Consider the following 15,191-nt stretch of genomic DNA (forward strand, 5'->3'; position numbering starts at 1 on the left):
TAGAGGAATCATCCCTGCCGTCATTATTGATTACCTTGAATCTCAACTTCAAGTAATTGATCGATCGAGGCCATCTTTTCTTCTAGCATTTTTCTTTGATTTTCTCAAACTTACGCACTGATATTTATTTTTATATATGCATAATCAAACAATGCACTAATACGATATTTATTTCGAATGATATATATGTTAAGGCACTAGATGGCCCGGAGGCACGTCTTGCAGATTACTTCGATGTGATGTCGGGTACAAGCACAGGGGGTCTTATTACAGCCATGTTATCAGCTCCCAATACCCAAAACCGCCCTTTGTATTCCGCTAAACAGATTGTCCCTTTTTACCTCGAGCACTCTCCAAAAATCTTCCCTCAATCAAGGTATAAGTAAATATATAATAACTTCTCATACACACACACACACACACAGATATATATATATATATATATCTTGCAAATTATTATTAATTTTTTGTAATATTAATATAAATATGTATATTCATGCCAGTGGCATATTTGGTTCGATTATTGGGTCGGTGAAAGATGCAACGGGACCAAAATACGATGGAAAGTATCTTCATAACCTGGTGAAGAAACTGTTGGGGACAACGAGGTTGCATGAAACTTTGACTAACATTGTTATTCCTGCTTTCGACATCAAGAAGCTCCAACCTACTATATTTTCCTCTTATCAGGTAATATATATGGTAATATAAGTTTGAGTTTTTTTTTATATATCATATTACTTGTTATATATGTTTAATAATATTTAACACAAATATGAATTCTTATTACGTCAATATATACATACGCCCTATTATATAGGTCCCAGTAAGCTCAGCCATGGATGCTCGCCTGGCAGACATTGCTATAGCGACGTCAGCAGCTCCAACATACCTTCCTTCTCACTATTTCACTAACCAAGACAAGGATGGAAATACTGAACAATTTCATCTCATTGATGGTGGTGTGGCTGTTAATAATCCGGTAATATAATAAATAATCAAGACTATTAATTAAGATTAAACTAGCCACTCACCTCATTTTCATAACATATATTTTGTTACTTTGTGTGGTTGATTTTTTTTTTCAGTCTTTCGTTGCTATCAGTGAAATAACAAAAGAAATCGCCAAAAACAATTCGAGTTTCGAGTCGAATACGAAGCCATTGGATTACACTCGTTTTCTATTGATCTCATTGGGAACTGGTTCGAACAAGACTGAGCAGAAATACAATGCTAAACTCTCTGCCGCGTGGGGACCTTTATCATGGATATATTACAATGGATCAACTCCTATTATTGATGTATTCTCTGAAGCAAGTGTTGATATGGTTAATTACCACAACTGTGTGTTTTTCAATGCCTTGGGTTCTGATGGTAACCACCTCCGAATTGATGTAAGTTTATACTTTAATATATTACTATTTCTTTATTTTCAAATACAAATTATAATTTTGTCTTATTCGATATAATTAGAAAGTAATTCTATCGTGTAAGACAAAATTTTCCTCATAATAATTACTGGCTATACTATGGCTCTCGTGAACAAACTAGTTAATTAATTAGGCTAAATACAAAATATTTTTTAAAGGTTATTAATCCAATTATTTATTTCGTTAAATAATAATTTAGATTTTTTATTTTGCAAAATAGAACAAATTAATGCCTTGAGCCAAATTTTCATCAAACAATTTTTAAATATGACCAAAATACCTTTCATTTTTTTTAAATTAGATAATTTATCAATTAAAAATAAATAAAATTTTGGAAAAAGAAACATTTTTTTCATTAAAAGAATTTTTTTAACAAAATATAATTAACCTCAATTACATTAAAATTAAAACTAAATAAAATCCTTATACGCAAATTATTTAATTAACAATATATACCTGCGTAAAAAAATTAAGATTCAATTCATATTTAAATTAGGATTCTAACAATATCAAATGCAAAAACTCATTAAAATCAAAAATTAAACGAGGACACATTTTTGACAAATCCAAATTGAATTTATGGCCAAAGAGCAGCCTAACCCTTGATCTTCCTCAATAATATGAAACCAAAAATCAAAGTAAAACGAGAATGAAACATTCCTGAAGATGGATGTTGATGCTTCATCTCTAATCTAAATATAGATTTTAGAGTTATGCAGATGTGTAGGTAAAACAGTTGCTAGCTAGTTAGCTAGCTTTCTCTATATATAAATTTGGGAAAATTATTAGGTATAGGGCATTATTGTTGCCCCCGTCAGCAGGGCATTTTAGTTTTCACCTATGGAAATAATTTAACTTATCAATTATTTTAGATGACAATATTAGAATTATAGCAAACACAACACGAATTTTCAAGAAATTTAAAATAATTTATAGTACAAAAATCATGGTTTAAACAGTGAGTTGTACATTAATTTTTTGTTATATGAGTGTAAAATAGATTGTTTGAACTCTGATTTTGACATTCTAAATATTAGGAATTATCCAAAAATTGATGGGATGCTTTTTCTGACTATCATATACACCGTCATATAAAGAAATTATGTTATAATTTATCCAGATACCAAAAATAGAAATAATGCCCAACCAAACAAACTCCCTATAAATGTATATATCACATTCACCAATATTTATAGAATTATGGGGCATAGCTCTTGAAACATTCCAATATTTTTTAAATTTATATACAGTTCATCTGCTTGATTATGTAAATATGAATAAATTGGCTCGTAATATATAAATATATATGTATTGTCGTTGGATTGAAAAAGTATTGATGATGTAATAAGTTATTAATATTGGAAAATATGTATGTATGTATGTATATATATATATACAGGATGACACACTGACAGGGGATCTGTCTTCGGTAGACATAGCAACGAAATCGAACTTGCACAATCTAGTGGAAGTGGGCAAAAGGCTACTTAAAAAACCACTTTCCTGCATTAATTTGGCAACCGGTTTTTACGAACCAATTCAAAACTCCACCACTACCAACGAGGATGAACTCAAAAGGTTTAATTAATTAAACTTAATTCCTCATTATATTATATATATATATACATATATAACGTGGTCCATATCTTATGATATATATAAATATTAACAACATTATTGTTGCATCTTAAATTGTAATGTGGTTGTTACAGGTTTGCACAGTTACTTTCGGGGGAAAGGAGGCTCCGAAAATCTAATGCAAAAGCCGCTTAATTGTGATAAGCGCCTCATCGATCAGACGGACACACACATTTAATAAAACTTGATCAACTAGCTCTCGTTTAAATAAATACGAATTTGGGATTATTAGTAAATTACTTCTACGCATGTTTTATTATTACTTTACTTTGGGACTAAAAAAACTCCTGCTGTTATTATTGTTGTTTATTAGTACGTAGTACTGTTGTTGCATATATATATATATATATATATGCTTTGTTCAAAAACTACTACTACTCTTCGATTAAGCACGATCCCAAAATAGCAATAAAATTAATGAATCAGTAGTAAGATTTTGCTTTCTGTTGAATTAATAATTAATTTGGAATTTTATTCTTTATTTTGATCTGTTTAGTTATTTTTCTCACAGTTTATATGTGTTACGAATTTTTTCTTTTTTCTTTTTTACTCTCTGCTTCTCTCCTCACTCACGATTCACAGCAAGGGATAATATTATAGGCTAGAACAACGAGAGAATCACCGAAGGGTGCAATTCTAGATATGTAATATATAGTTGGTATCGAAAGATGCCACAATATCAATCAACTTGATTAATGGTAGACACTGGAAATGTCCCATTGCGTGCTCTCAGCCGATTTTGTCTACATATATAGGTGCAACTTTTACAAAAGTTAACCAACCAATGACCAAACACTTTCATATGTGACAAAAAAAACATTACTTCATAATATATCAATCACCGTATAAAATAAACTCCACATGAACAATAATGTACATTTGTAAATTTCTGAATCTTGTGCCTTAGATCTCCCACGACTTGAAAACTTTTCGTTCATTTTAAAGAGTAGACCTTTTCAAAAAAACAGAGGCCACCCACTATCCCTCATTGCATGCAGTCGTTGTTTTCAAATCCCACTAAATTAATAGCATTTACAATATGTTGATCTCTTTTTTTGTAATAACTGACAATTATTCATTTGAAATTCCCCCAATACTGATTTTGTTATGAGATACTTCTCTGTTCCAACTCCAGAAACAATTCTTGAAAAATCACTTAAACACAAAACGGTCAAGAAATTAAACTAAATTGTAACCATATATACAAGATAAAACATAAAAGAACGAACATCAAGATTTACGAGGTTCGATCCTTGTGCAATGATCTACATCCTCGGGGAGCAATGCACGCTTTATTCCCTTTGAATCTCCAAGTTACAAACAAGTACAAGCTATACTCTTGATTTCAACACAACAAGAACTCTCTCTAGCTCACACTGTTTCTCTATCTAACTCTTTCAGAAAGTGAATCATCTAGAAAAAAAAAACATTATCTTAGTCAAAGCAAGAGAGAGTATATATATGCAGAGGAAAAATAACTAACTTAACAGTCACTACTAGCTAATAGGGTTGAGACACATGGCATTGTTTTTTATCAACTCTTCACAGATTTCATCAGATGTAAAGCAAGTACAAAATCAAAAGACAACATCAAATTCTTTAAGTTATGTATGTTTTGGCCTTTTCTTTTGAGATTCTCCTATCATTTAAAAATTACTTCAAAGCAGTTCAACTATATTTGAGAACATGTTAATTAGACTCAGTAATGTGAACCCCAACGCATATCACCACATTTCTTAAGAATAGTTTTATGATTTAGGCCTTGCCCACTTGAAATCTCACCACTATTAAGTTCCTTTCTAACTTTAGTATACTGCTTTTTCTCGAAGAATATCACCATGTTTATATGAACCTGCAACAACATTTACTGCACTAGTAATCAAATTGAATAAGAATGCAACTTGAACGTGTTTCTTTCATATGACCACAAGGGCAAGATGGAGTTTATATGAGCAAAGCAATGGACATAAAAAAGCATATGGATTTTCTTTTGAGATTAGTACTTTAAGGCCATTGAAATCTCCTTCAATAATGCTAGCCCCATCATAAATTTGTCCTCGCAATCTAGATTTATACTCAATCCATTTCTAGAAAATAATTTATCGATAGCAGCCTTAAGTTGAAGCAATGGTACTAGAAACAGTTGGAACTTCTCTATATAAGTATGAATTGTTAAAAAATAGAAAAGGTGCTTTAATGACTCCCTAGAGGAAAAGTCCCACATTGTTTTAGAGTACTCCTTTGTAATGGTATATATGATTATTATAATTCTGACAAAAATGCAAAGGAAATTTGGGACGCACTGCAAAAGAAGTATGACACTTCAAGAATCAGAATCGAAAGCAGAACTCAAACCGCAACAATCAACATCGGAACAATAATCAGAATTGGAACCATCAAAGGAACCAAAACAGGCAGCAGCTACACCCCCCTAATAATAATAATAATAAGAATAAGAATTAACATGCTCCATTTCTGTGCTTTGGTTGCAACAGACCAGGTCATATTGCACGCAAGTGCAAGTCCAGGCCAAGCTCTGCTCCACAGGCTAACCTGACAACTGAAGAGTCTTTCACAGCTATGATATCTGAGATCAACCTTATTGGTGGATCAGAAGGGTGGTGGGTAGACACTGGCGCTTCTCGCCATGTTTGCTATGATCGAAATATGTTTAAGACATATACTGCTGCTACTGAGGATAAGAAAGTGTTGCTGGGAGATTCACACACTATGATTGTTGCTGGTATTGGAGATGTGGAATTAAAGTTTACCTCTGGAAGAACTGTGATTCTTAAGGAAGTAATGCACACTCCAGAGATGAGAAAGAATCTGGTCTCGGGCTACCTTCTCAACAAGGCGGGGTTTACACAGACTATAGGGGCTGATTTGTTTACTTTAACTAAGAATGGGATATTTGTAGGGAAAGGGTATGCAACTGAGGGAATGTTTAAATTGAATGTTGATGTTAATAAAGTGAATTCTTCTGCTTATATGTTGTGTAATTTTAATACTTGGTATGCTAGACTCTGTCACGTTAACAAACGCATAATCAAGAATATGAGTAGTTTAGGCTTAATTCCTAAATTATCTTTAAATGACTTTGAAAAATGTGACTATTGTAGCCAAGCTAAGATCACAAAAACACCACATAAATCTGTGACTAGGGAAACTGAGCCTCTAGATTTAATTCATTATGATATCTGTGAACTTGATGGAACGTTGACCAGAAATGGAAAACGTTATTTTATCACTTTTATTGATGACTGCTCTGATTTTACATATGTGTACTTAATGAAAAATAAAAATGATGCTCTTGATATGTTTAAATCTTTTGTGACTGAAATTGAAAATCAATTTCATAGAAAGATAAAGAGATTTCGTAGTGATAGAGGCATTGAATATGATTCTAGCATGTTTGTTGATTTTTATAACACACATGGAATTATACATGCACTACAAAAAAGAGGGATTTTACCGAGAATAGGTTCTCGGTAAAATCATTTCAGAACTGTGCCAAGAGTACGCGATATTTATTTTATTTTAGTTGCTATACCGAGAACATGTTCTCGGTATAGGTTCTATATATACTGTCTTCTTCTCCGAGCAGAGGCCATTTTCTCTGAAACCCGAAATCCCCCAAACCCTTTTTTTTTTTTTCCATTTTCTCTCTCAAAAACCTCCCACTCTCTCACTATAAAACCAATATATCCCCAATTTCGGCACTCCTATGGTTGGATTTTGAGTTTCATTCCAATATTTGAAGGTATATTTGTGTTTTTCTTTGATTTTTTTTTGTTATTGTGTTATTTTGAATCCGAGATTTATGTGTATTTTTTTGTTTTTATGAAGTGTTTTTGGTTGATTTTGTGTCTACAAAACCATTCAAAGATTGACCCGGCTCCTATTGGTAAGATTTCGATTTTTTTTTTGTTTTTGTTTTTTTTTTTCACCATTTTTGTTATTGTGTATATGTATATATATATAAATATTTTTTATTTAAATAATTTAATTAAAAAATCAGATTTGAGTCTAATTAATATGTATGAAAATGTGTTGTATAATTATAAATGAAAATATAATATTTGAGAGTTAATTTTTTAGTTTGCGATAATTAATTTGAGTGTTACATTACTATAGAGATTGGGTTAATAAAGTTAGATTAATAGATTGGTTTTTTTTTTTTTTTTGATAAAATTGGTATTTGTTGTTGTTGTTAATATTTTTAATCTTAGTGTTGATGAATATTGATACTTTGTTTTTATTTTTGGTGTTGTTATTTTTTAGTGAAATTACGATATTTTGCACTGTTCTGTGTACTATTCTGAGTTTGGATATTTTTTATGTGTTATTTGCAGGATTTTAAATTTTGGGATAGATGAAAATATAGTCGCTATGCTGCCGAATTTTTTTATAGAATTGTAAAATTTAGAGATATTGTGAATATTAGTAAAAGTACCCAATAAAATTTCTAATTTAATAAATAGTGAACTGATAAGTAAAATAATATATTTTTTAAGTAATTAAATAACTTTTAAACAAATATTAGAAATTTTGTGTAAATTAATAAAACTATTCAATAAAGCATAAGTAAAATATGTAATTTAATAAATACTGAATTAATATGTAAAAAAATAATATTTGTTAGTTCTGATTAAATAAAATTAACAAATATATTATTAGAAAACCAATTTTAAACATAATCTTAATCATTATTAAAATTAAAATTAATATTTGAAGTTAGAAAAAAATATGTCAAATTTAAATAATTTTAATAATATTTACACTCAAATATATTATAGTTAGATATCATAAAACAACATAATTAACTTCAAAGAGCATAAGACATTATAAAAAGAATATTTAATTTTACTTGTTTTTTTCTTTGGTAATAAGAAATTATTACCAAAGATATGATAGTGTGTTATTATCACTTAGTGATAATTTTTTATTTTTTTAGTGTTCATCACAAGAAGCCTTAGACCCGTTCAGAGAGGGTGAGTCATTGAAGACTCTTAAATTTGCTTCTCTCTGAATTAGGACACACACACACAAATTGATTGTAAGTTTGATGATTAGTGTTCCATGCAGTGCTACATTCATACAATGTCGATCGACAAGAGCTTGATTAATTTGACAGATCGATTATCCGATGAGTATGAGGCTGGTGTGATGGATTTTCTCCAGAGAGCCCAGCAGTGCGTTGACTCAAGGGGATTGGTGAAATGTCTGTGTAGGAGGTGTGTCAACGTTGAATTTCAGACGATTGATGTATTAGAAAATCATCTCTTTGTAAATGGTTTTCTATGGAAATATGCCAATTAGCATTGGCATGGAGAGGATGAAATAATACCAATGAGGAAAGTGATAGATCAAAATGATGAAGATGAAATGATGGATGTTCTCAATGATGTTATGCAAAATGACAATGACGAATATGAAGAGAATGAGTGCGATCAAGAGACACCTACAACAGACTCAGGGGTGGGCAACATTATAACGATTTGTTTTCTGAGATCGAGGCTCCATTATTCCCCGGGTGTCAAAATTACACATCATTGAATTTCCTAGTGAAGTTAATGCATTTCAAAGTGTTGGGCAAAATTCCCAACAAAATATTTGATGGAATGTTGGAGTTGTTACATGATACATTTCCAGCCCCAAATAAGCTTCCAAAATCGCATTATGCAGCGAAAATGTTGTTGCGGAAACTTAGATTGGGCTACGAGTCAATCCATGTCTGCAAGCATGATTACACACTGTTTTGGAAAGAACATGCTGGAAAAAACAAATGTCCTGTTTGTGGGGAGGATCGATGGGTGGACAAGAACACCAAGGGAAAGAAAGTGCCTCATAAAGTGATGCGTTATTTTCCTTTAACCCCTAGGTTAATGCGAAAATATGCATCGAGGCACATTGCTCAACATATGAGATGGCATCACGAGCAACGCATAAAAGAAGATGGTGTATTGTGTCATCCTGCTGATGGGAAAGCTTGGAAGGACTTTGACCGAAATAATCAAACATTTGCAATGGAACACAGGAATGTGCGGCTTGGATTGGCTGCAGATGGATTCAATCCCTTTGGTAATATGAGTCTTACTTATAGTATGTGGCCGGTTGTGTTGACGACATATAACTTGCCACCATGGTTGTGCATGAGAGAAACTAATTTCATGTTGAGCTTATTAATTCCGGGACCTCATTCACCAGGAAAAGATTTTGATGTTTTCTTAAGACCATTGATTGATCAGTTAAAAGAATTATGGGTGACCGTTGTAAATGGAGTAAGATTTTTGTGTTATGACAGGGACAAGAATCGCAAAACTCAAAATAGTGGAGTCTCTATAGCGGGAGTCGAAAATAATACTTATTACGACTAGTTGGAAGAAGTTTTAGTGATGTCATATCTTTCTGGTTGTTCTGTTGTATTATTTAAGTGCAAATGGTTTGACACTTAATCGGTCTTCAGGATTAAAGTTTGAGCAAAACATAACGAGTATCAAAACCAGTTCGGAGGCCTTCAAAGATGATAAATTTATCTTAGCAATTCAGGCTAACCAAGTTTTCTACATTGATGACCTTAAAAATAAATCTCATTGGAAAGTCGTCCAAGAAGTGCATCACAGAAATGTGTGGGACATTCCACTAGTTGAAGTACAAGCGGAGGATGTAGAAGTAGATATTTTGCACGACACTAGTTCCTCTAATTTCCAATTATTCGTTGATCGTGGACCGTTGCCACAAATCAGCTTTGAACGTACGGGGGCTCCATTATAATTTGTTGAGATAGATAATGTTGCAATTGAGGAGGAGAGGGAGGAGGAAATGGAAGAGGAAGAGGAGGAGGAGGAAGAGGAAGTGGAGGAGGAGGATGAGGAGGAGGAGGAGGAGGAAGTTGAATATAAAGATGATGAAGAGGAAGATGAACACATAGAAACCGATGATGATAGTGAAGATTATTATAATGATTATTAAGTGGTAATTTTATAATATGTTGAAGTAATTATTTTTAACAATAATTAATTTTATATAGTTATTTTTAACCGATAAATGTAATTTTAATATCGATTAATTTGACAGATATGGCTGATGTTATTGCTCGATCTCACAGGGGTGATGGTGGAGGATGCGATCCTCCACGTGGACCGTCAGATATCCCAGCGGATTGTGAACGAGGTAATACTTTACACATTGATATACTCCTTAAATTTTAACAATTAATCCATATTAATTTTTAAATATTGAATTTGCATATAATAGCTCCTCCAGACAAACATGGACGCCATAAAGGATTGAACACGCGGGAAAAAAGGGAACAGTTGGGGCGTCCTCTCCCTCTCGAGTGGGATGTGCAGGGGAGAACATATAAAGAGATCGGAGATTACAGTTCAAATTTCTCAAGAGAGCTCGAATTACTTGTTCGACAGTACACAGATCCGGACTGTCCTCAATGGTCAAAAGTACCAAATGCCTCGAAACAAAGAATACTTGCACATCTGGAGGTAAATTGTTTATGTATTTTTATGTTAATTCTCATTTTATGTTATATATCATATTTACTAATAAATATTTGTAAATTAGGATGATTTGTTTGATATTGGGCGTACTAGATATGGATAAGGGCACATGCCTGGGATCTTGAGAGGCATTGATACTTCGTGTGCTAAAAAGTATTCTGACTGAAAGTACGATATTAAAGAGCATTTAACGATTAATGGGCTACAAAATCGTTATGGTGGTTGCACGGATATGCAGTGGCAAAAAGCCATTGAATTTTTCCGATGCCCAGAAATTACGGTATTAATTTCTTGCTAAACTTAATTATCTTAATTAAATATATTACTAACGATAAATTTTTGCAGAAACGTTCTGTGGTCAACAAGGAAAATAGGAAGAAACTGAAAGAGCTTAGCTATGGAGGTTCTCAGTCAATCCCAGCGCTACGCTATAAAAAAGTTAGTTAATTAATTATTTTTTAGTTTGTTTTTCTTATTTACGTTTAATTATTAATTTTATAAAAATATATGTACGTGACAACACAATTTAGAGACTGGGCAACTTGAGCCCATCCCGGATAGCTGGATGGATACTCACCATAAATCAGGCACAGGGTGGGTGACAGAGACAGCCAAAAATACTTGGGTACGTTAAGTTTTTTTTTTTAAATATCAAAATTTTAATTGTTTGTTTACAATACATAATTACATTATACATTGTATCATAGGAGGAATTGCATGCATATCGCGACACACAGCAGACACAGACAACTGATACTGAGAGTTCCACACCAGTTTCGAGTGCGCCTGAAGATGAAGACATATCTTTGGTACAAACTGTCTTCGGAAAACGATGGGGCCACCAGAAAGGATATGGACGTATCCTTAACATAAGGGACCGAACTCCATTTACTATTGATCCTCCACAAACTAGAGATGAAGAGATGTCTGAGATGAGAGAGCGTATTCGAAAATTAGAGGAGCACATTCGGACTCAATGTATCACCCTGGGATCTCAATGTGCCCCACCACCACTTGATGATCCTGATGTTGGAGCACCGAGTCAGTAGGACTTATGTGTGAATTTTATTAGTATGGATTATTACATTTTCATGTTTAGGATAAGTCTTTATTTTGATTCAGTAAATGTACTCTTATGTTTTGATTTATATGTTAAATATAAGTGTTTTAATTTGATTCTATTTTTTTATATTTAATTCAAATTAAATAAATAAATAAATAAGTGAATAAATATTACAAATATATATAAAAAAATTATTGGTTAATTCTATACCGAGGACATTTTCCTCGGTATAGCCATCAATATGAAAAATTTGGGCTGGGTGTGTCGAGGACATTCGCCACTCTCTGTCGATGACATGTCCTCGGTACAACGTATACCGAGAACATATTGTATGTCGTCGGTAGAAGTTTACCTCTACCGACGCGGTTGTACCGAGTACTTGGTGCCGAGAACATGTTCTCGATAGAAGCTATACCGAGAATATTCAGGCTTCTGCCGACAACATTTGTTCTCGGTATAAGCCCTGTTTTTTGTAGTGATGAAAGAACTGCACCATACTCACCTGAAATGAATGGCAAAGCCGAAAGGAAGAATAGAACTTTTACTGAATCAATTGTTGCTATTTTGCTTAATTCTGGTGCTGCATCTTATTGGTGGGGAGAAATATTATTGACTGTATGCTATGTGCTTAATATAGTTCCAAAATCTAAAAGCAAAATTTCTCCTTATGAAATCTTGAAAAATAAACAACCAAACATCTCTTATTTTAAAACTTGGGGTTGTTTGGCATATGTTAGAATTCCTGATCCTAAAAGGATAAAATTGGCTAGTAGAGCATATGAATGTGTGTTTATTGGCTATGCTGTTAATAGTAAAGCATATCGATTTTTTGATTTGAAAGACCATGTTATTTTGGAATCAAATGATGCTGATTTTTATGAACATAGATTTCCATTTAAATTGAGAAATAGCGGGGGTGCATTATCTAGTAACATGCCTGTGATTAGGGACATTGAGCATCATGAGGGGAATGAAACTGAACCTAGAAGAAGTAAAAGAGCTAGAGTCTCTAAAGACTTTGTTTTTGATTTTTGTGCATATACTTTAGAGGAGGATCCTTCCAACCTTCAAGAAGCTTTGACCTCAGTAGATGCGGACCTGTGGCAAGAATCCATTAATGATGAAATGGACTCTCTTGAGTCTAACAAAACCTGGCATTTGGTTGATTTGCCTCCAGGATGTAAGACAATTGGATGTAAATGGATTCTGAAAAAGAAATTGAAATCTGATGGTAGTGTTGATAAGTACAAGGCACGTCTTGTTGCCAAAGGTTTTAGACAGAAGAAAATGTAGATTTCTTTAACACATACTCACCTGTCACAAGAATAACATCTATTCGTGTGCTTATTGCTTTAGCTTCTTTACATGATCTTGTTGTGCACCAAATGGATGTTAAAACTGCTTTTTTAAATGGTGAATTAGAAGTAGAGATTTACATGGACCAACCTGAGGGATTTGTGATCCATGGTCAAGAACATAGAGTGTGCAAATTAGATAAATCTTTGTATGGTTTGAAACAGGCACCCAAGCAATGACATGAAAAGTTTGACAATCTAGTTATCTCACATGGTTTTAAAGTGAATAAAAGTGACAAATTTATTATAAATCTGAGAATGACATTTGCACCATCATATGTTTATATGTTGATGACTTGCTTATTTTTGGTTTGAACTTGCATGTCATAAATGATGTGAAATCTGTGCTATCTGAAAACTTTGACATAAAAGATCTAGGAGAAGCGAATGTGATCCTTGGTATAAAGATCACTAGGTCTGAAAAGGAAATTTCTTTGGATCAATCTCATTACATTGAGAAGATTAAAGAAATACAATTACTTTAACTGTAAACCTGCATGTACACCCTATGATCCCAGTGTAAAGCTATTTAAGAACATTAGTGATGGTGTAAGACAAACAGAGTATGCGAGCATCATTGGCAGTCTTAGGTATGCCACTGATTGTACTAGACCCGACATTGCCTATGTTGTGGGACTACTGTGCAGGTTTACTAGTAGACCTAGTGTTGAGCATTGGCATGCTATAGAAAGGGTCATGAGGTACCTTAAGAGAACTATGCACCTTGGATTGCATTATCATAAGTTTCCCGCTGTCCTTGAAGGATACAGCGATGCTGACTGGAACACCTTGTCAGATGACTCCAAGGCAACCAGCGGCTATATTTTTAGCATAGCTGGTGGAGCTGTTTCATGGAAGTCTATAAAACAGACTATTCTGGCTCAATCTACAATGGAGTAAAAAATGATAGCACTAGCTACTGCTAGTGAAGAAGCAGGATGGTTGAGAGGCCTGCTAGCTAAGATCCCTCTATGGGAAAAGCCGATACCAGCTGTGTTGATCCATTGTGATAGTACCGCAGTTATTGCAAAAATTCAGAACCATTATTACAACGATAAAAGACGTCAGATATGACGTAAGCACAATACTGTTAGAGAGTTCCTCTCTACTGGAGCTGTAAGAGTGGATCATATACGCACTGATGAAAATTTAGCTGATCCTTTGATGAAAGGATTAGCTAGAGAGAAAGTCCTTAAAACATCAAAAGGAATGAGACTATTTCCCTTAGAATGATGAATCACACGTGATGGTAACCCGACCTATAGATTGGAGATCCCAAGAAATGGGTTCAATGGGTAATAACAAGTTATGATGTGATATGAGATAGATCATGCTATTACTTAAAGTTAACTTGAAGCATGAATTCCTGAAGCGACATAAGGATGAGTTAATAGAAACTCTTAATGAGATCTATACTCTATGTAGAGTGGAGTACCGAGCTATAGGAGTACTCTTGATAGACTCACCTACGTGAATGTGGAAGTGGGCCGCTTCCTATGAAATTTCGGGCAAATTTCTAAAGCGTTTACTATACTGGGATAGACGTGCATGGCCATTAAAGCACGGGCTTTTGGACTACACCCTAGAAAGATTGTGCGTGGTGCAATGTTAGAGATAGAGTTCAAGACTACGTGTCACTCTAGTATATTCTAAATTGCATTCACTATGCAAAGGTTCAAGTCGAAAGATACCTTTGTTTATGCTCAATCTTATTGTTCTTAGGTTACTGCTCGATGAAAAATATGTTTTAAATAATTCAAGTGGGGGATTGTTGGAACTTCTTTATATAAGTATGAATTGTTAAAAAATAGAAAATGTGCTTTAATGACTCCCTAGAGGAAGAGTCTCACATTGTTTTAGAATACTCCTTTGTAAGGGTATATAAATAGTGGACTTGAGCATTGGGGTTGTGTCCCAAGGGGTACCCACTTTTATGGAAGAGGGAGGAGTCATAAAGGCTCAACTGACCACCACACACGTGTGCGCCGTCGCCGCCGTCGCTCCGAGCTGAGCTGGTTGGTTGGTGTGGTGTGCACCTTATTATATTTTTGGAAAAATTTATTTATTAAGTATTATTTTATTTAATAAAAACGTGATTAATATTTGGTAAAACTGGAGACTTTTTCTCTTCATCTTTTTCAGGATTCCAACCTCCTCTCCCACGTTTTAATAAAACGTTTTTTTTCCC

The 15,191-nt window shown here is 33.5% G+C and overlaps 1 protein-coding gene across 1 annotated transcript; it reads left to right on the forward strand.

Annotated features, from left to right (window-relative positions):
• The first annotated feature begins 200 nt into the window (after window positions 1–200).
• On the forward strand, window positions 201–6,563 carry LOC133779457 (patatin-like protein 1). The gene is made up of 7 exons (XM_062219419.1): window positions 201–376; window positions 504–690; window positions 821–982; window positions 1,089–1,394; window positions 2,830–3,008; window positions 5,564–6,082; window positions 6,191–6,563. The coding sequence occupies exons 1-7, from the start codon at window positions 240–242 to the stop codon at window positions 6,561–6,563; spliced, it is 1,863 nt and encodes a 620-aa protein (XP_062075403.1). The 5' UTR covers window positions 201–239.
• The last annotated feature ends 8,628 nt before the right edge of the window (window positions 6,564–15,191 follow it).

Source organism: Humulus lupulus, chromosome 1 (genome assembly GCF_963169125.1).
Source record: "Humulus lupulus chromosome 1, drHumLupu1.1, whole genome shotgun sequence".
NCBI lineage: Eukaryota > Viridiplantae > Streptophyta > Magnoliopsida > Rosales > Cannabaceae > Humulus > Humulus lupulus.

Bases quoted from the DNA above. Each gene is read 5' to 3' on its own strand.
- LOC133779457 (XM_062219419.1), top strand. From the start codon at position 240: ATGTCGGGTACAAGCACAGGGGGTCTTATTACAGCCATGTTATCAGCT. The intron at 691-820 runs GTAATATATATG...CCTATTATATAG, and splicing joins CTATATTTTCCTCTTATCAG to GTCCCAGTAAGCTCAGCCAT. The intron at 6,083-6,190 runs GTATGCTAGACT...TGACTATTGTAG, and splicing joins TTGTGTAATTTTAATACTTG to CCAAGCTAAGATCACAAAAA.